Source organism: Apteryx mantelli, chromosome 11, assembly GCF_036417845.1.
Source record: "Apteryx mantelli isolate bAptMan1 chromosome 11, bAptMan1.hap1, whole genome shotgun sequence".
Taxonomy (NCBI): Eukaryota; Metazoa; Chordata; class Aves; order Apterygiformes; family Apterygidae; genus Apteryx; species Apteryx mantelli.
This window is the reverse complement of record NC_089988.1, coordinates 10,161,921-10,183,118: the sequence shown is the minus strand read 5'-3', so window position 1 is coordinate 10,183,118 and position 21,198 is coordinate 10,161,921. Positions and strand designations below refer to the sequence as shown.

Genomic DNA, 21,198 nt, shown 5'->3' with positions numbered 1-21,198 from the left:
TTGGACAAAACCTTATATGGGCACCAGGTGAGACAGAGCAGTCTCAGTAAAGGTTGAATGAATCCAAGCATTTGTGTACCAACATGGTGACAAATAATAATAACAACAGTAATAATAGTAACGATAAAAATAAAGTGAACAAAAAAAGCTCAGTCTTGGTACAGGACACAGTGGGAGTCATTTGTGGAGAACAATGGCAATGTTACCAGTGCTGCAAAATGTCCATGAAATCACTTTCCTCAGGGCATCTTTGAGCTCCTTGTTCCTCATGCTGTAGATGAGGGGGTTCAGAGTTGGAGGCACCACCGAGTACAGAACAGCGAGTGCCAGATCCAGAGCAGGTGAGGAAACAGAGGGGGGCTTCAGTACGGCATACATTAAAGTGCTGAGAAAGAGGGAGACCACAGCCAGGTGAGGGAGGCACATGGAAAAGGCTTTGTGTCGTCCCTGCTGAGAGGGGATCCTCAGCACAGCAGTGAAGATCTGCACATAGGACAGCACAATGAAAATGAAACACCCCAGAGATAAACAGCTAGTAACCACAATAAGCCTGGCTTCCCTGAGGTAGGAGTCTGAGCAGGAGAGCTTGAGGATCTGGGGGATTTCACAGAAGAACTGGTCCACCACATTGCCTTGGCACAGTGGTATCGAAAACGTATTAGCAGTGTGCAGGAGAGCACTGAGAAATGCACTGGCCCAGGCAGCTGCTGCCATTCTGACACAAGCTCTGTTGCTCATGAGGGTCCCATAGTGCAGGGGTCTGCAGATGGCAACGTAGCGGTCATAGGCCATGACAGTGAGGAGATAAAACTCTGATGCAAATAAAAAAAAGAAGAAAAAGACCTGGGCAGCACATCCCAAGTAGGAAATGGCCCTGGTGTCCCACAGAGAATTGGCCATGGATTTGGGGACTGTAGTGGAGATGGTGGCAAGGTCCAGAACAGAGAGGTTGAGGAGGAAAAAGTACATGGAGGTGTGGAGGTGGTGGTCGCAGGCTATAGCTGTGATGATGAGGCCATTGCCCAGGAGGGCAGCCAGGTAGATGCCCAGGAAGAGCGAGAAGTGCAAGAGCTGCAGCTCCCGTGTGTCCGCAAATGCCAGGAGGAGGAACTCATTGGAGGAGCTGCTGTTGGACATTTGCTTCCTCGTGGCTTTGTGGACTGTCCAAGGAGGAAAAGACAGTGGCAAGTTAGAGCAGGCTTCTCTGAGCCAAACCCACTCTGTGTCTCATAGAAATCCCCACCTTTCCTCTGCCCTTTACCTTCCCTCAGCTCCCTTTCTGCAGCTCTCTTTACACTGGCTGAGGGTGCCATGCGGAGCAGGGGCCTCTGCCCATTGGCTCCAGAGGAGTCAGTCCTGTTCTGCTTGGGGGTGTAAATGGAGGTGTCAAACTGACCCCGCTATGTGGTGGGATACCTGGGGATGGGAGCTGGGAGCTGGGGGTAGGGGACTTGGTCCAGGTACCAGTGGGAAGTTTCTCTGTTTGCCATGATGAGAGCTGAATACGGCTATGTCTGAAAGAGAAGACCCTTGTGAAGGATTCATCTCCCCCAGCCTTGCCCTCTTGAACAGAGATGCCTGTATCTGAATCAGTCACACCAGCTGCCACTCCAGCAAGGCAGAGAAACAGTCGAGTGAAGGCAGGGGGTGACCTGACCCTTTCCAGATGTCTCTGTCCCAATGAGATAGACCCTGCCGTCACGCCCATTTGCCATGTGCACCCTTCCTGCAGGCACTGCAGAGAGAAAGGGAGGTGACTATCTCTGATGCACACATCCTGCAGCAGATTATGTCCACTGTGTATGTGGAAGGGCTGTTCAACATTTGGAAACCCATTTTTCTCTGCAAAATGATCACTGGAGGAGTCTGAGGATATACATACATACATACACACACACACACACACACACACACACACACACACACACACATATATGTATGCTTGTATTTTAGATGCCTCCATCTCCCAGTGGGAGCATTCTCTGAGGCGGTGGAAAACTGGCATTTTAGCTGCTCTAAGCATGTGCCCTTGTGCACCCAAAGAGCAAAAAACCCTCTGTGACTTTGTATAGGGTCACGGGACCTGGTCTGTCCATGAGTCTTGCCCCTCACTGCCCTGCACTTGCACCTCACTCAGATGAAGGACAACCACACACACAAATTCCTCTAAGAAAGAAACTGGACTGAGCTGGGAGCGGAGGAGTTCAGTGTCACAGTGAAGATTTCCAAATTCTTCGCTCTCAGCCCCGACATGGAGAGAGTGATGAAGAGTGTGACAAGGTTTCTGACTCACATGACCAGACCAGGGACTCTCAGATCTTACAGAAATGCTCCAGGGAAGCTGTGCTTTTCTGGAGGGCAGCTTGCAGCTTGACAGCACAGCCCCAAGAAGCAGTCAAGGGTCCTAAAGATGGACTCTACTAAAAGGAGAGTCAGCTCATTCCCCAACCTCATGAAATGCATTGCCAGGAGCCTCACAGGTTGGAAGGGGATTGGGGCTTCTCACTGCCAGGAAGGGAACACCATGCAGGACACACAGGGCCGGTGTCTTAACTGCAGCTGAACACCCCTGAAAGGTCTGAGAGAAACCTCAGCAAGTCCCTTCATCCTCACCTCAGCCTACAGACAGCACCACCATCACCTTCTTGGCCTCGGGAGGGTTTGCCTGACCTCCTCCTTAGAACCTGCAAGCACAGAGATGCCCCTGGACAGGGCCCTGCCTGTGGGAGGTTTGTGGAGGGCAGGAATGAGCACACAGAGGGTGGGAGGGGGTCTGTGAGCACCGACCAGGAAAAGACACTGGGACAGAGAAAGAGCTGCCAGCAGGGACAGCTCCAGGCAGCGGAGATGGGCAGGCAGTGAGAGGGAAGTGCAAACAGAAACATTATGGGGGGATGGAGTTGAGCAAGTCATGGTCAGGCCCTGCAGTGCTGACACCTCCCTCAGGGAGCTCAGGTCTCCCCTGCAGAAACCTCCCAGTAGCAGGGCACTGCCCAGGGCCATCCCCATGGTTGCAGGTGCTAAGGAGCAGGTCACATAAACCCTGAGGAGGCCAGCAAAGGGGAAGCTGGTGCTGTCTATAGACTAAGGGGTCTAAGGAAGGAGGAAGGAACTTTCAGAAGTTCCTAGCAGACACGTTGGCTGCTCCTGGAAACTGTTCATGAGTCTCAGTCTGTTGTCCAAGCCTGACAGCTCCCTTTCCGTTTTCCCCTTGCCAGGTGGTAGGAAATACAAAGCACCATGTCAGGAAATTGGCTTCTCTTTCAGGAAATCCCTGCCTTCACTTTCCTTTTGAAAAGCCCCTTCGGAAACGTCCTGTGTATGAGCTAGCGCTATGAGCAGCCCTGACCCATGCAACACCCTGTCAGTGGGAGAAGGAACCTGCCCTGACAGAGGTCGCTCCTCCCACCCAGAGCTTCTCCTGGCAGTGCCGTGGGGAGCTCCCCAGGCAGGCTGAGTTCTGACCCTTGCAGGCGGCAGAGTCACTTACCGTGGAATACAGCAATGTGGGGCATAGGGGCAGCGCTCTGAATTACAGTCCTGCGCAGACCCCAGCTTCACAACCATGCAGCTTCCTTGGGAAAAGGGAGTAGGATGCCCTTCCCTGAGATGGTATGGGAGACGATCCCTGCTCTGAAGCACCTCCTCCTCCTCTGCACTAGAGAAGGCAGGAGAGAGAAGCTAAAAGTCCTATCAGTGATGGGATGGGATGGGTTCAGAAGACCCTTCCAGGAACCTCAGTAGCATTGCCCTGCAGCCAAAGACTTACCGTGTCAGGGGCTGTGAAGCTTTCCCCCACAAGGAGCTCTCCTCTCTCCTCCCACTCCACACCGCCTTGCACTTCTCTCTGCCTTGTCTCATCTCATGTCAGCAGCAGCAGGCAGTGCCCGGAGCCCTGCTGCTCTTTGCAGAGGAGCTGCTCCTGCATACAGCTGTTCCTTGGCAGTGCTGCCCACTTGCCATGAGTTCCCTCAGTCTGAAGAGCCTGTCCCTGCTCAGGAGCAGAGGCCCAGCTGAAATCATGAATTTCTCTGTCCGTTGTGCTCCCTCCTCCTGGGAAATGTTCACTGCAATAAACTAAAATAGTCACTCATGGTCACCCTCTAACTATTGAAGGAAGACTGATTCCAGCATTGCAATTTGTCTCATCAGAGAGTGGTTGTCTATGTGAGGTGGAAACGTCAGCACCTGCAAGCCCCTATTCCTATGCCTTCACTAGGCAGGACACCTAGAAGCGGACAAGAAGGGAGTTCCTTTCCCCATGGTTCAAGTATTGATTCAGATGAGTCTGTCTGGGCACCTTATGCCAGGTTAGAAACCCGTGGGCTGGAGGGGGATTCAGATCCCTCCCGTGAACTCCACAAACACACAGGAGGTGAGTTTTCCTTTGCCAAACCTGAAGTGAGCACAACAGAGGTGTCTGCATGGGAGCTCCTTGTCTAAGCTCCCGTTGTAATCACTGGAGATGGAGGGTGGGAGTCAGCTGGTCACACACAAACACCTGGTGACATTGGAAGGGACAGAGGTGGTCGAAGGCATGTGCCAGTGTCTGCTTGTTTTAACGGAGCAACTATGATGCCCGAAACCTTCTAGAACCTGAGTTGGGGGCCTGTTGGGGAATATCCTTGGCCATCTGAAATGACCCTAGTGCCTACTGCAGCTAGAGCTCCACTCACTCTGAAGCTGAGACAAGCAGATCTGTACAATGCAAACACTGAACGCAATTCAGTGCAGACACTAGATTCAGTGACATAAAGATAGGCCATAGGCAAGGCCATGTCCGATGCCAGGAGGGTCCAGCACAACCCCAGGTCTCTAGCAAATACAGCATGGGGACCTACAGGAAAGGCATGTCCTTCTGGAGTGGTTGCTGGGAAAGCACCCCAGGGCCACTCAGTTTTCCTACCAGGGCCCAAACAACTGAATCCCACCATTTAGCTTTAGGCAAAGTCCATCCCATCTACATCCAACAGTGTTGCATAGATGGCAGGCACATCACGCCAAGATCTCTGCTCTAGTCTCTGCACTCTCAAACACTTCTTTCTCTTCTCTCCATGAAGAACTTCTCACCCCCAGATCATGTGAACAGGGACTGTGCTAGTGATGTCCACAGGCTGGTTGGATCAAAGGACATCCAGGCCCGGGGAATGTTTCAGTGGCACTTGTCCTTCCTGGAGATTGCTTCACCTCTGTCTCAGGCCCCAAGATGCAACAAAGTCAGTTCAGGCAGCAAACCCCTCTCCTGCCATTTCTGCACAGCCCAGCTCTGTTTCTGCCTGGCCTTGGGCACTGCAGACATTGCTCTCTCAGTGGGAACCTCCTTTCACCTTTACATTGCCACCTGCTATCCATGCCAGCATGTCTCTGCTCTGAAGTGGGGCCATTGCACATACAGTGTCCTCAGCCCTTGGGAACATGTTTCACCATGACCGGTCTGTGCTCTGTGCCACAGCTGAGGCTCTGCAGCCCAAATATACACAAGTGAATGCAGCCTGGGGCACAGGCGTGAGCAGATGGAGATGCACAAGGCAGATAAGGGTGATGCTTTCCTGGATCTGGAAATTGCAAATAAGGAGGAAGTGATCAGGGACAGGATAGTGTCAGCCTTGCCTACAGTGACCATGAGAAAGTGGAGTCCCAGATCCTGAGGGGAGTGAGGAAGGACAGTAGCAGAATACAGACCCTGCACTTCAGAGGAGCAGACTTTGGCCTGTTCAAGGGACTGCTGGGGAGGAACCCTTGGTCTGGAGGAAGAACCTGAGGTGAGGGGGGTTTCTTTTGCTTCTTTCTTGGGAACAATTTCCTGTTGTGCAGAAGGAAAGACTAGTACCCAGGATGGGTGTCCATGCATCTGTTCTGCATCTTCCTTACATCTGGCATTTCTATGTATATACGGACAGATGCAAGGCCCCCTGTACTTCCTTTTCCTCCTTTGGAAAACTCATCTGATTGATAGCGGTACACCTTCTTGTCTCCAGTGTCTTGTTGGCCAACTCCTTTGCTCACAGCAATCAATGCACTGCACTCAGTTCCTGCTCTGCTCCAGGAGTGATGCAATTTTCGGGACCCTTCTGCTCCTTCACAGAAGCACAGAATGGTTGAGGTTGAAAGGCACCTCCTCATCTAGTCCAAATCCCCTGCTCAAGCAGAGTCACCTGGAGCACGTTGCACAGGATCACATCCAGGTGGGTTTTGAATATCTCCAGAGAAGGAGACTCCACAGCCTCTCTGGGCAACCTGTTCATGTGCTTGGTCACCCTTACAGAAAAGAAGTTTTTCCTCATATTCAGATGGAACTTCCTGAGTTTCAGTTTGTGCCTGTTGCCTCGCGTCCTGTCGCTGGGCACCACTGAAAAGAGTCCAGCTCCATCCTCTCGGCACCCTCCCTTCAGTTATTTGTATACATTGATAAGATCTCCTCTCAGTCTTCTCTTCTCCAGGCTGAACAGGTCCAGCTCTCTCAGTCTTTCCTCATAAGAGAGATGTTCCAGTCCCCTAATCATCTTCGTAGCCCTCTGCTGGACTCCCTCCAGTAGTTCCATGTCTCTCTTGTACTGGGGAGCCCAGAACTGGACACAGTACTCCAGATGTGGCCTCACTAGGGCTGAGTAGAGGGGTAGGATCATCTCCCTCGACCTGCTGGCAACACCCTTCCTAATGCACCCCAGGATACCATTGGCTGCCTTGGCCACAAGGGCACACTGCCGTCTCATGCTTAACTTGGTGTCTACTAGGAACCTGAGGTCCTTCTCAGCAGAGCTGCTTTCCAGCAGGTCAACCCCCAACCTGTCCTGCTGCATGGGGTTATTCCTCCCCAGGTGCAGGACCCTGCACTTGCCTTTGTTGAACTTCATGAGGTTCCTCTCCGCCCACCTCTCCAGCCTGTCCAGGTCTCTCTGAATGGCAGCACAGCCCTCTGGTGTATCCGCCACTCCTCCCAGTTTTGTATCCTCAGCAAACTTGCTGAGGGTGCACTCTGTGCCTTCATCCAGGTCACTGATGAAGAAGTTGAACAAGACTGGACCCAGGACTGACCCTTGGGGGACACCGCTAGCTACAGGCCTCCAACTAGACTCTCTGCCACTGAGCACAACTCTCTGAGCTCTGCCATTCAGCCAGTTCTCAATCCACCTCACTGTCTGCTCATCTAGCCCACACTTCCTGAGCTTGCCTATGAGGCCAAGCACAGTCCCCAGGGTGCAGGATCCAGAGGTGGTGTGAGGGACTGAAGAACCTCCTGTCAGCCCATCTGTGTGGGCAGGGATGCGACCGGGGTTGTGGCTGACCCATGAACCTCACAGCTGCCTCCAGCAATGATGCTTCAGGGTTCTCCAAGTACGGCAGGCTCTGGTGCAGGTACTGCTCTGCTCTGCTCCTCTCCCTCAGCAGCTGGAGACAGCACAAAGCCAGGGGGCTGGTACCGAGCCTCCTCAGAAGGCCAGGCCTGTCCCTCCTCGCAGGATTGGCCTCCTCTTCCTTCCTGTTCATGACTGTCAGCTAGAAGCTGTGTGGTACTGAGGTTCAGAGGGAGCAGAGGACAGAGTGTGGGTTTCCTGAGAGGCCTGCAGAGCAGCAGAGACCAGGAGATGCCACCACAGCTGGGGCAGGACACCCTGTGTCCCCCTCATCTTGGCAAGGCCCCAAGCCATTCCCAGCCCGGAATGAGGAGATGCAGCTTGGGTCTGTCCCTCGCTGAAGGCAGAGGCAGCTCTGCCTTGTCCTTGGGGACTCAGGAAGTTGGACCTCATGCTGACATGCATTCAAAGGGACACTTGTCAACAGCCCTTGCCCTGACGCTCTGGCCCACCCAAGGGATGTCACCATTGCTTTCCCAAATCCCTGGTCCATACCTGGGCCACTCCTTGCATCTGGTCACTCATGTGGAGGAAGAGTGGGACCAGGCTCCTCTGCACTTGCTGCTTCATGCACCGTTTGTTCTTCCCCACCACAATCTCCATCAGGTCTTTGCAGAGGAGGATGGAGAGCTCTCGCACGGGGCTGTCTTCCTGTGGGCAGGGAGGAGAGGAGGGGAGGCCTCAGCAATGACTCCAGGAAGTGGGCATGAGAAGAGGGTTTGCCATTGTGAGGCCTCACCCTCTCCAGGCACAAGTGTTGCCCAGCCCGGCTGGAGGTCAGAGCTGGCGACAAGCTGCTGGGAAGGCAGCCAGGAGAATGAGGATTGTCGGCAGCAGCAGGGCAAGCTTCCCTGGCCTCTGTCTCCCTGTGCCTCTGGAGAGAACATTCTGGATTTCCCTAAGACTCCATCAGGGCCCCCTCGCAGGAGAGGATAACAGAAAGGGACAGCCCGGGGACACGGCCTCTCCCTCACTCTCTAGCCTGCTCCTGCCTCTTTGTTCATCTCTGCCCCAGGCCAGGAAAGCACCACACGGAGTCAAGCATGAGACAGAGCAGCCGAGGGCAGAGAGGGGGCTGGTTTGATCTAGTCCCACAGCCCAGGACACCAAGGCCAGCACAGAGAATGGCCTGAGAACAACAGGGCAAAAGGTTTCCTGACAGGCAGCAGGGCCTGTGGCAGGAGGCGCAAATTGACATGCCAATGGGCACATGTGCAGAGGGACACACAGCACCCATAGCCACGCATACAGACCCCTGGACACGCCAGGAGAGCCCCTGGCTCTCCCACCAGCCGTCCATCATCAAAGCTGGCAGAAGCTTCTCAGCCAGCTGCAGAGCAATGGGGCTGGAGCCCTTCTGGCGCAGGGGGCTGAGGATGTTTCTCAGCAACATCAGGCTTCCCACATGCATGTCCCTGCCAGCATCCTGCAGCCACTGCATGATGTCTGGGAGCAGGCTCTGCATCCTCCTTGCCTGTGTGAAACACACAACTTCCTTTCAGTGAAGCAAGGCCAGACCGCCCTGCCAAAAGTGCTCTGGGTGCCGACTTCCCATCAGGGCTCAGTGTCCGGGACCAGGGCTCTGCACACACCCACAGCACAGAGGCTGCAGTGCAGGGCAGAGATCTCCCAGGGGGCCCTCAGCATGCTATGGCCTCTACTTGGAGGAAGGCTGCTGCCTCAAGGCCGAGGAGCAGCCGGCTACGTTAGCCTGACCCTGTGCTCTGCCTCATCGTCCCTCTTGTAGTGTGACTGGCCACAGCACTCCCATGACTGAGGCCATTTGGAGCTGGCTTGCCTGGCGCTGGTCCTGGATCTCTGCCTCACACAGCCAAGACGTGCCATCAGTGGGGACTCTCTGGTGGGCTCTGGTGCCTTTGTGCTTGTGCAGCACAGCCAAGTGCCTGGCATGAAAGACTCAGGGCAGATGAACACCTCCTGTCAAGCCCCAGGCTGCCAGCATGCCTTCACCCAGCTGCCCCCCTGCTCACCATCTCGGGTCTCTGCGACAGGCTCATGAGGCCTCTGAATGCCAGCCCACACATCTTCAGGCTCTGACTTTGGACATAGCTCTGGAGGAACGGCAGGATGGCATCATCCACATGGGCAAGGTCAGGGCAATCCAGCAGCTGAAATGCACACAGCAATGAAAGACTGGCTGAGCTGGCAGGACTGCCTGCACCGGGCAGCCCTGGATCCCACCCACCTTTCAGGGAAAGGGCACCAGGCCCTGACAAAGCTCAGCGCACAGGCAGCAGGGATTGTGGAGACACCCCCAGACCCTTCTCCCAGCCCTGGGCCTCACAGCACACTGCACACACCACTCGCCTCCTCCTCCCGTCTCTGAACCCTCTGCAGCCTCTGGTTCCCATCCCTTGGAGGAGCAATTGAACACAGAGCTGCCACAAAGGAGGCACGAAATCCAAGTGTTTGCAAGTGGCAGCCCAGCAGAAATGAGCCAAAGTCAGGGCGACTAAGAGGAGTGCCCCAGCTCCATTGCCCCACCTCCATTGACCAACATCACCCCACAGCCTTGTGCATGAGCCAGCAGAGCATTTAGAGGCACCTCCAGAGAGGCACCACTTGCCCTGAGGCCCACCTCAATGAAGAAAGCCTTGGTGGGCATCTGACAAAACTAGTCCTCCCTTCTCAGCAGCCTTGCCAGCTGGTGCAAGATCCAGCGACACAGGTGTCTCGGAGCCCCCCTCACCAGCCTGGCAGCAGGAAGAAGGCAGTGTTGGTTCTCAGCTGAGCAGGCAAACCTCCTCTGGGATTGCTCTGCCCCCTCTAGCCATTTCCCCCCAGCACAGGGCAAGGCAGGCCAAGGCAGTGCTTGGCACACAGCACTTGGCACGCAGCTACAGCAGCCGGTGGCATTTGCTCATGGAGGCTGCTCTTTCCCTACCACACTTTGGCAATGGAAAGCCAGGGTCGGTCATCATCAGGTTCCTTTTGGTGGGAGAACAGACAAACACCCTTCCCACCTGGAAGTCATAGCCTTCCCACACATCCCATTTCCTGACCCCTTTGGATTCCTGTCCCCCTGGGCCCTTCCCATGTTCTTCTGTGCATCTTGCACCTTTCCTGGGGCTCTGTCCTTGGTGGCGCTGCAGGCAGACAGTCCCCAATGCTCTCTGTGATGGGAGTCCAGGCCTCACAGGAGGGCACTCCAGCTCTCCGGGAGGGACCACTCCTGCAAGGGAACCCCTCCCACAACTCCTAACACCAAATGCTCCCCCCAGGAGCTCTCAAAGATGAGCAGCAACAGGGCAGGGAGCTCCCATGGCCATTTTGCTGTGCGACCCCTTGCCACAAGTGCTGAGGCTGCAGCCTCTTTCTTGGAGAACTGCGGTCCCCCTTCACCCACAAGGAAGGACATTGTGCAGGACACCCTGAATTCAGGGAAGAGGTGCTGGGGGAGAGCAGGGTGGAAAGGGCTGTACCTGGCCCTGCATGGTTAGAATTGGAAGAAGATGCCTATCCTTTGCCTACAAAAATTGTTGGAAATCTTAAAAAAAAACTTTACCCATGCTTTACAAAAGCAAAACAGCTAATCTCATGTGAACTCAAACAGAAATTTCTCTGAGATGACTATTAAATTAAGATTTTTTTTTAGGGTAGAAGCAATCCTTCCTTTTCAAACCCTTGAGCTTTGTGTTCTTTGAATTTCATACTTGACCCTATTTAAGACTAGGAGCCTCTTTGTGTACCTACAGGTGTTTATTTTGACAAAGGCACCTATGTGCATTCTAGTCTGGTAGCCTAGAACATCTTCTGAGAAATTGAACTCTACTTGCATCTTGTATTGTGACCAACCAACCAATTCCTACCATGGAGGAATGTTCAGAGAAGAACGCAGGCTGTGATGGACCAGAGCTGCCGCAAAGCAAGCAGAATTTATCTCAGCACAAAGGGAACCAGAGGGTGGCCTTTTTTTTAGGCCACTCCAGACTCATGCAAACACCTGAAGGCTGGAAATAAATCCTTGCCAGAGCAGAAATAATTATCGGCAGAGGGAATGTGCACCCCACCTGAGCTGCAACTGGACTAGCAAGACTTGTTGGTTTGAACCACTGGTTTGCTACTTTCCCCTTTCCCAGAGAAATCCAATCTGATAATGGAACACATTTTAAGCATAAAGAACTGCAAACGTGGCGTGCTTCAGACAGAGGAGAGTAGACTTTTCACCTATGGTATCAACCTCCAAGTAATGGAGTAGTAGAACGATGGAGTGGCCGACAGAAACAAGAGCTGCACAAGAGTGACTCTTCTCTCATAGAATACTTCGAAGTGGGGATCCCACTTGTGAGAAGTTGTAAGGTGGCTAAATAAGTGACAAACTGCCATGGGAAGTCCCATAGATAAGGGGGTTGTGTCAGTAGCTGCATGAATCCCTGTTAAAACAGAAATAAAACCCCATCAAAGTCCTGGAGGTGAGGTTGTGGTTAAACATCCAGCTCAGGGATCAGTCTGGGTGACTCTGCTCTTTTCCCATGGAAAAGGAGCATGGGATGCTGTAGACAATGAAGAGAGTAATTTAACTGTAAGTGAGGCCTGGGTTATGTCCAAGACCTGGGTGTCTTCTCTTGCAGGGAGATATGGTGTTACCTGCTAACCATGGGAACATTGATAACTGGAAAACACACCTGAAACATGTCTCTAACACATTCTGCCTTTTCACGTTGCCCATGGGACAACTCAGGTATTGAAGATCAGTCACAACCCATCTTCAAAACTATAGTTATAAGAGAAACACCATCTGTAATAGCATGAGGTTAAGGACTGATTGTAGGCAATCATGTTGCACTAACCCTAAGATCTAAAGTTAGTCTAAACGTAGCTCTATGTAATAAAACACTGGATGGGAAGCTGCACATGGTTCTGACAATAGGGTGACATGGGTACTCCAGACATGGAAGGCAACAAAAGCCATTGTAACATGACCTCTGTTTTTTGACCAAATCACCACGCAGACTTCTGGTTAACTTCTCATATGACTGAACAAACAATGTCTTTTTTTACACCATTTAATCCATCAGTATCACTTGGAGTAACCTTGCATCAACTCGACAGCTTTCTCAAACAGAACATCAAGGTTCCTCAACATCGGTTGGAATCTGGAAAACAGTGGAAAGGGAAGGAACAATGATATATGATACAATGAACGGATTCAGTTAGTGAAAGTGTCCAGTGACAGAGCAGCCTGCCCTGAGCTGACACACATAGAAGCAGGTTTTCATTTCTTCCTCCCTGCAAGCACACAGTTGTTCCTTTGCTCTTCTCAACAGACGTCCCTGCTCCCAAGAGAGCCTTTCCCCAGGTCAGTGTGTCCATGCTGGCCTGCCCAGCCAACCTGCACCCCTCCACTGTGCTCCCCAGGCTGGTGGTGCTGCTCTGCAGGGCGAGGAGGCTGTGGGGCCCTGGGGTGACTCCACACTGGCCGGGCTGGTCAGGGTAGACCTGGCTGGCCCAGCATCGCTGCACCTGACAACCCCCTCCCCAGATGTCCGTGGCTGTGGAAGATGCTCAGAGCAATCACAAGGCATTTCCAATGGCTCAGGATGGGGCCAGGTGGGTCATTAGATCCAGCCATGGTTTTCATTGTAGGTGACATGAACCACCCTTGAGGCTGCCTTCCCTGTGCCTGATGAGTCCCCATTGCCTCTCCTGAGATTGCAGAGCCCTGATTTGGTGCATTCCTTGGTTTGGCCCTTGACTTTGGGTGACTCCACTTAGTTTTGTGAATATCCACTCACTGCCCATCCCAGGCACATGCTGTCCCTGGAGATCCCCTCTGCTCACCTGGTGGCTCCATATTGCCTTCCAGAAGGATGGGCATCTCTCACCACCCCTCTAATATTTGAGACAGCCCCCAGCAGATACCTCTTGAACACTCACACTCCCCAGGGCCACTGGGAACCCACAAGTGAGGGCTGAATCCAGCCCTCATTCCCTCACACATCACCCTATGAGCACATCCTCCTTAGCCCATGGAAAACCCAGGCATGACAACAGGGCCATTTTGGGTGCAATTCCCCGAGCGCATTCTTGGCCCCCACTTTGGAAGAAGAGCCCAGTCTTCAGGCAGTGTACTGATGAAATCCCCTTTTATTACAGAGATGCTGCAAGGGAGGCCAGCTCTGACACAGTGCTCGGCAGATTTACACAAAGCCCCTGGGTCAGACGGACAGGGTTTGTGCCTCTGGAGAGGTGGGATGAATTCAAACATTTGTTCACAAACGTGACTATCGCAGACAGAGCTCCCAAAGCACAAGATTTGTCTGAGATAAACTGGGAGCTGGTTGTGAGGAGAGATGGGCAGCTTATTGCTGCTGAACTAGAAGTTGAACCAGTTTCTTCAGTGCCTCCTTGAGTTCCTTGTTCCTCATGCTGTAGATGAGAGGATTCATTGCTGGAGGCACCACCGCGTACAGAACGGCCACCACCAGATTCAGAGCTGGGGAGGAGATGGAGGTGGGCCTCAGGTATGCAAACAGGCCAGTGGTCACAAAGAGGCAGACCACAGCCAGGTGAGGGAGGCACATGGAAAAGGCTTTGTGTCGTCCCTGCTGAGAGGGGATCCTCAGCACAGCAGTGAAGATCTGCACGTAGGACACCACAATGAAAATGAAACACCCAAAGCTTAAACAGCCACTAACCACAAGAAGCCCAATTTCCCTGAGGTAGGAGTCTGAGCAGGAGAGCTTGAGGATCTGGGGAACTTCACAGAAGAACTGGTCCACTGTGTTGCCTTGGCAGAGCGGTAAGGAAAATGTGTTCCCAGTGTGCAAGACAGCTTTGAGAAAACCACTGCCCCAGGCAGCTGCTGCCATTCTGACACAAGCTCTGCTGCCCATGAGGGTCCCATAGTGCAGAGGTCTGCAGATGGCAACGTAGCGGTCATAGGCCATGACTGTGAGGAGATAATACTCTGCTGAAATTAAGAAAAAGAAGGAAAAGACCTGGGCAGCACATCCTGAGTAGGAAATGGCCCTGGTGTCCCACAGGGAATTGGCCATGGATTTGGGGACAGTGGTGGAGATGGTGCCAAGGTCGAGGAAAGAGAGGTTGAGGAGGAAGAAGTACATGGGGGTGTGGAGGTGGTGGTCACAGGCTACGGCTGTGATGATGAGGCCGTTGCCCAGGAGGGCAGCCAGGTAGATGCCCAGGAAGAGTGCGAAGTGCAAGAGCTGCAGCTCCCATGTGTCCGCAAATGCCAGGAGGAGGAACTCGTTGAGGGAGCTGCTGTTGGACATTTGCTGCTTTGGGGCACAGAGGAACTGTCTGAGGAAGGAGACACATTGACAAGTTAGGACAGACTTCTCTGAGCAACTTTCTCGTAACTTCCCCCAAACACACACACATTACCTCTCCCCATCTCAGCAGCAGTGTCACTGAGCTCCATGGCTTGAGCTCTGGTTTGTGCTGGCCGAGTTTGACACAAGGAGTAGGGACTTCTGCCCATGAGCTCCAGAGGAGTCAGCCCTGACCTACAGCACTGTGTAAATGGGAAGAGGGGTGACTAAAATCTATATTCCCAGTTCGAGTCAGACTTCATCCACCCATACTGTTGAAGGGATTTTCAGCATCTTCACTCGCACTTCTAAATAATGTGGGTTCATCAAGAGTTTTAAGGCTTCTTTTGTTTCCTTTATCTGGACCCCATAACCTTGAGAGCAGAGGGCTGTGCTGGCTGGGAGAGGAGAGGAGGCCTTGGAGTTGACAGTTTCCTCTCCCACTTTGAGCATGACTCTGCTGCCTGGAGGTGTCCCTGCGGGGAGCTGTTTGTCCGTCCCCACATCTCTCCCCTCTCAGTGCTCATACACCCCATCCCACCCACTGTGAGCTCTACTCTGCCCTGCAGAAATCTCCCGGGGGCAGGACACTGCCCAGGGCACCTCCGTGTTTGCCGGTGCTCTGGAGCAGGTGAGAGAAACCTTGCTGAGGCTGGAAAGGTGATGCTGGTTCTGTCCTTAGGCTGAGAGGTGGATGAAGGCATTTGCCTAGTCCCTCCCAGAACTGCTCCTCTCTCAGTGTCACTGTCTCAGTCCCCTATCTAAAGCTGACAGATCCAATCCCATTTCACCCCACCCAGAGAGAATCAAACTGAAAGCACAGACTCTTGACAGCTCCTTCCCTTTCATGTATCCCCTGCCCTGCCCTTCCTTTTGGAAAGTCCCCTCTAGAAATGTCCTCGGAGTGAGATGGAGATGCAGGCAGACATGACCCATGCAGCATCCTCTTGACAGGAGGCTCAAGCTGCCCTGCCAGGAATCTCTCCTCCTGCCCAGAGCTTCACCCTGTGGGAAGGTCCCCGGGAAGGCTGAGTGCTGACCGTTGTGGGCAGCAGAGTCACTGCGCTGGGCACACAGCACCCTGGGGCGCAGAGATACTGCTCTGAATTTCAGTCCTGGACAGATCTGCGAGCACACCCAGGTTTCACCCCCCTGCAGCGTCCCTGGGAGAAGGTAGCAGCATGCTGTGTCCCTGTGGCACTGTGACTGGGAATCCCTGCTCTGAAGCATCTCCTCCTACTCTGTAAAGCTGAAACTGATAGAGCGATCCTTAAAAATCCAATTGTGTGACTGGATGGATTTCTAGACCTTGTCAGGAACTGCAGTAGCATTGCCCTGCAGCCAGAGACTTACTGTGTCAGGGGCTGTGAAGATTTCTCGCACAAGGAGTTCTCTTCTGTCCTTACGCTGCACGCTGCCTTTCACTTCTCCCTGTCTTGTCTCATCTTCTGGCAGAAACTGCAGGCAGTGCCTGGAGCCCTGCTGCTCTTTGCAGAGGAGCTGCTCCTGACAGCGCTGTGTCTCAGCAGTGCTGCCTGGTTGCCATGAGCTCCCTCCATCCCAGGAGTCTGGCCCCACTCAGGACCAAAGGCCCAGCTGAAGGCATGATTTCTTCTGTCCCTTCTGCTGCCTCCTCCTGGGAAATGTTCACTGAGGTAGACTAAAGTAATCACTGATGGTCCCTCTCTAAGCACTGAAAGAAGACTGATTCCAGCATTGCAATTTGTCTCATCAGAGGATGGTTGTCTACGAAAGGTGGAAACGTCCCACTCAGGAAGCCCCCATTCCCATCTCTTAGCTAGCCAGGACACCTAGATGGGTATAAGGATAGAGCTCCTTTTCCCATTGTTCAGGTATGGATTCAGTTGAGTCAATCTGGGCTTCTCAGGATGGTTTAGAAGGCCCTGGGCTGGCATAGGATTCAGATTCTCCCGTGAGCTCCACAAAAAACACAGAGGAGGTGGGATTCCCCTGTCCCAGGCAGAAGTTAGAACAGCATGGATGTCTGCATGCGAGATCTTGGTCTATGCATGACCATGCAGGTCTTCTGCTCCATCCTCCTGGGAAATGTTCACTGAGGTAGACTAAAATAATCAGCTATTGTCCTTTGCTAAAGAGTGGAGAGAGACTGATTCCAGCACTGCAATTTATTTCATCAGAGGATGGCTATCTATGATAGCTGGAAATGTCCCACTCTGGAAGCTCCTATTCCCATCTCTTAAGTAGGTAGGACACCTAGATGGAGACAAGAATAGAGCTCATTGACACATGGTTTAGGTGTTGATTCAGAGGAGTCGCTTTGGGCTTCTCAGGGTGCTTTAGAAGGCCCTGGGCTGCTGTGGGATTCAGATCCTTCTTGTGAGTTTCATAAAAAACACAAAGTGGGTGGGATTCCCCTGTCCCAGGCAGAAGGGAGCACAGCACGGATGTCTGCATGTGAAATCTTGGTCCATGCTCCTGTTATAATCAGTGGAGATGAGGGTGAGAGTCAGTTGCTCACACACAAACACCTGGTGACATTGGAAGAGATAGATGTGCTGGTGGACATGTGCCAGTGTCTGCTTGCTCTGTTGGAGCAAGTGTGACACCCACATCCTTCTAGAGCATGAGTTGAGGGCCAGGCAGGGAATTGCCTTGGTACCTGCAATGATACTAGTTGCCCACTGCGACCAGAGCTGCACTCACTAGGAAGCTGAGACACATGCAGATCCCAACATTGCAAAGAGTTGATGTCATCCAGTGCAGGCACTTGATTCAGTGACATGGAAATAGGCCTGCAGGGCCATGCTGGATGCCTGGGGGGTCCAGCCCATCCACGTGTCTCTAGCAGGTACATCACGGGAGCTCTAGGAAAACCAGGCCCCTTTGGAGTGGTTGCTGGGCAAGTGCCCCAGGGCAATTCAGGTTTCCTACCAGTGTCCAGAGAACTGGATCCCACCACTGCCTTTAGGCCAAGTCCTGTTGATCTACAGCCAAGCGTGCTTCATAAATGGGAGAGGCACCTCCCACCAAGGTCTCTGCTCTAGTCTCTGCACTCTCAAACCCTTCTTGCTCCTCTCTGCTGCAACCTCTTCTCACTACCAGGTGATATGAACAGGAACTGGTCTAATGATGACCTCAGGGTGCCTGGATCACAGGCCACACAGGCCTAGGGACTTCTTCAGTGGCACCTTGTCCTGCCTGGAGATTGGTTCACCTCTGTCACAGGCCCCAAGCTGCTACAAATCAGCTCAGGCAGCCAAACCATTTCCTGCCATTCCTGCACAGCCCAGCTCTGTTTCTCCCTGGCCTTGGGCACTGCAGGCTTTGCTCTCTCTCAGTGGGAACCTCCTTGCACCATTACATTGCCACCTGCTATCTAGGCCAGCATGGCTCTGCTCTGAAGTTGGACCACTGTACACACAGTGTCTTTGGATCTTGGTAACAGGTTGCACCATGACCAGTCTGCTCTCTGTGCCATAGCTGAGGCTCTGCAACCCAATATACACAAGTGCATGCAGCCTGAGAGGCACAGAGAGGAGCAGATGGAGATACACAAGCTGTCACAGGTCTGAAACATGGTTGGAATAACTGAGATGCTGTGGGACCACTTCCATGACTGGAGGGCTGTGATGGCAGGGTACAAGCTCTGCAGGCAAGACCGTTAGGGAAGATGAGCAGGGGGGGGATGCCCTTGGTGTGAAGGGACAGCTCAGATGGATGGAGCTCTTGTATGGGATGGACAAGGGTTTGGGTGAGAGCTTGTGCATGAGCATCAGAGTAAAGGTGACGTTGTGATGAGAGTTACAGACCCCCCAATGGGGATGAGGAGGTGGATGCAGTCTCCTTTAAGCAACCTGAGCAAGTCAGTGGATCACAGGGCCTGGTTCTTCTGGGGGGACTTTAATCTCGCTGACATTCATTGGAAGGGCAAACTTCAGGGTGCAAGCAGTCCAGGAGATTTTTGGAGGGTGTCAGCAACAGCTTCCAAGCACAGTTCCCTGATGGGCCAGTAAGGGTGACACTCACGTGGACCTGGTACTCACACACAAGGAAGCACTGATGAGGGCTGTGATAATCTGTGGAAACCCTGGCTGCAGTGACTATGGAATAGTGGAGTCCCAGATCGTGCGGGCAATGAGGAAGGACAATAGTAGTGTACAGACTCCAGCCTTCAAAGGAGGAAATTTTGTCCTCTCCAGGGGACTGGTGGGGGATCCCATTGGAGGCAGCTATGAGGGGCAAAGGAGCTTAGGAAAACCAGCAGGTCTTTAAGGACAGCAGCCACCAAGCACAAGGATGGTCCATAGCAATACCCATTAGAACTAGGAGACATCTTGGGAGATTGGCTTGGTTAAACAGGATACTCTTGTCCACCAAAGTAGGGATGGTGAAACCAAAGCTCTCTGAGGGCAGACACTTGCAGCAGACATCAAGGGCATGAAGAAGAGCTGCTACTACTCCACTAACAGAGAAAGTATAATCAAAGAACACCTGGTCTCACTGATGAATGGGGCAGGGACTCTAGTAATAGCAGACGCAGATGGGTCTGAGAAGCTCAGTGCCTTCTTGGCTTCAGTCTTCACCAGCAAGGTCTCCTGAGCTGTTGTGCCTCGAGTCAGGGCTCCAGAGGAGAAAAACAGCCAGCAGGGGATGAGGGTTGAGTGAGGGATTGCTTGTAAGTACTCAACCCATGCAAGTCTCTGGGATGTGATGGCCTGCACATGAGGACACTGAGAGGGCTGGCCAATGTCATATCAACGCCAGTCTCTATCACCTTTTGAAAGGTTGTGTAGCTCAAGGGAGGTCCCAATGACCAGAAAAAGGAATGTGTTGTGCCCATCTTCAGGAAAGGCCACAGGGACAACCCAGGGAGCTGCAAGCCCTTCAGCCTCACTTTGGTAAGGAGCGTGTCATGCAGCAAATGTTCTCACATCACATTTCTGGGCACATGAAGAATGTGCCTGGGAACAATCAGCATGGATTTACCCAAGGTAAAACATTCCTGCACAACCTGATTGCCTTCTGTGATAAAAGACCTGTGATTGTAGAGGAGCAGAAAGTTCTGGATGTCATTTACCATGATTTTAGCAAGGTGTTGGACACTGTCTCCATGAATATTCTTGAATACAATAAGGCATCATGATAAGTTGGGTAGACACTCAGGTGGATAAAAAGCTGTTTGGATGATGGAGCTCCGAGGGTTTTTTGAATGGGTCATGCTTTACCAGGAAGCCAGGTAAAGGTGGAGTATGCAGGGGTCTATACTCAGACCTGTCTTGTCTGACAGGTTCACCAGTGTCCTGGAGGATGCAACTCTCATCTTGTTTGTAGATGACACCTCGTCAGGAGGAAGAGTCACATGTTTGAGGGCTGCCATTCAGAGGGACCTCAGCAGACAGGAGGAACAATCTATCACCAACTTTGTGAAATTCAACAAGGACAAGTGCAGGTCCTACACCTGGGGTAGACCAACACCCTGCAATAATATGGGCTGGGGAGTCTTTGTGGGCAGCGAGCTGAACATCAGCCAGCAGCGTGCCCTGGCAGCAAAGGAGGCCACAGCATCTTGGGCTGCATGAACAGGACCACAGCCAGGAGATGGAGGGAAGTGATTATGCCCCTCTACTCAACACTTGTTAGAGCCCATCCAGAGACTGTGTCCAGTTGGGGCTGCCTGTAGAAGAACACTGTTGATCACATGGAGTGAGCTCAGTGGCAGGTCCCCAAGGTGGTTGGGGACTGGAGCACTTGCCCTGTGAGGAGAGGCTGAGGGAATGGGTTTATTCAGCACAGAGAAGGGAAGGTTTCTGGGGGAACTCATAGCAGCTTCCCAGTTCAAAGTTGCCACTGACAATGAACAAGCTTTTTAAAGGAATTCATGGCAGGAAAATGAGAGGAAAGAGTTCAAAGCTGACACAAGTGCTGTTAAAATTGTATATAAGGGAGAAAAATCAATGAGGATCCTGAAGCATTTGAAGTGGCGTCCAGAGGGATTGTGGACTCTTCTTGGAGGCTTTCAGGATGCAGCTGGACAAAGGCCTGAGGAACTTGGTGTGAATTCAGTGTGGATCCCTAAGTGAGCAGGACGTTGGACTAGAGTCCTCCCAAGGTCCCTTCCATCCTGAATGGTTCTGTGATTCTGTCCTCTCTGGTGATAGGCACTGCAATTCTTGCAGGCAGGAAGTCCTTTTCTGCATGTGGGTTAGCACCTGACATGGCCTCCCCAGAACCAGCCCCTCCTAGTGGTGTGAGGTTGCCTCTTGGGCCTGAAAGGTTTTCAGTTCAAGGTTTCTTTATGAGTAACTGCTTGTCCAGAATGGGCGCTGCTCACAGCCTACAACTCCTGTACATTACAACATGATACCAAATGAGTATGGCACAAACAAAAAGTCATGGCATGAGGGTGATGGCACTCTGATGTGCCTAAGGTCTTTAGCAAATGTAAAAATATCCTTACCCAGCCAGGGCTGTGCCCCACATGGGGGTCAGCAAACAGCCGTGCTCCGGGATCTGCCAGGATCTGGTGCAGAAGAGAAGTCATGCAAGGCTGGCCTTTTCCCCTCCAT

The 21,198-nt window shown here is 52.7% G+C and overlaps 2 protein-coding genes across 2 annotated transcripts; both read right to left on the bottom strand.

Moving 5' to 3' along the window:
• Positions 1-225: 225 nt before the first annotated feature.
• On the bottom strand, positions 226-1,137 carry LOC136993119 (olfactory receptor 14J1-like; the record flags this gene model as incomplete). Its single annotated transcript, XM_067303132.1, has 1 exon — positions 226-1,137. A coding segment is annotated over exon 1 (912 nt), but the record flags the coding sequence as incomplete, so codon positions are not given.
• A 12,541-nt stretch (positions 1,138-13,678) lies between these two features.
• LOC136993118 (olfactory receptor 14A16-like) lies at positions 13,679-14,611 on the bottom strand. The gene has a single exon (XM_067303130.1). It carries the CDS (start codon positions 14,609-14,611, stop codon positions 13,679-13,681), a length of 933 nt encoding a protein of 310 aa, XP_067159231.1.
• Between the last annotated feature and the right edge of the window lie 6,587 nt (positions 14,612-21,198).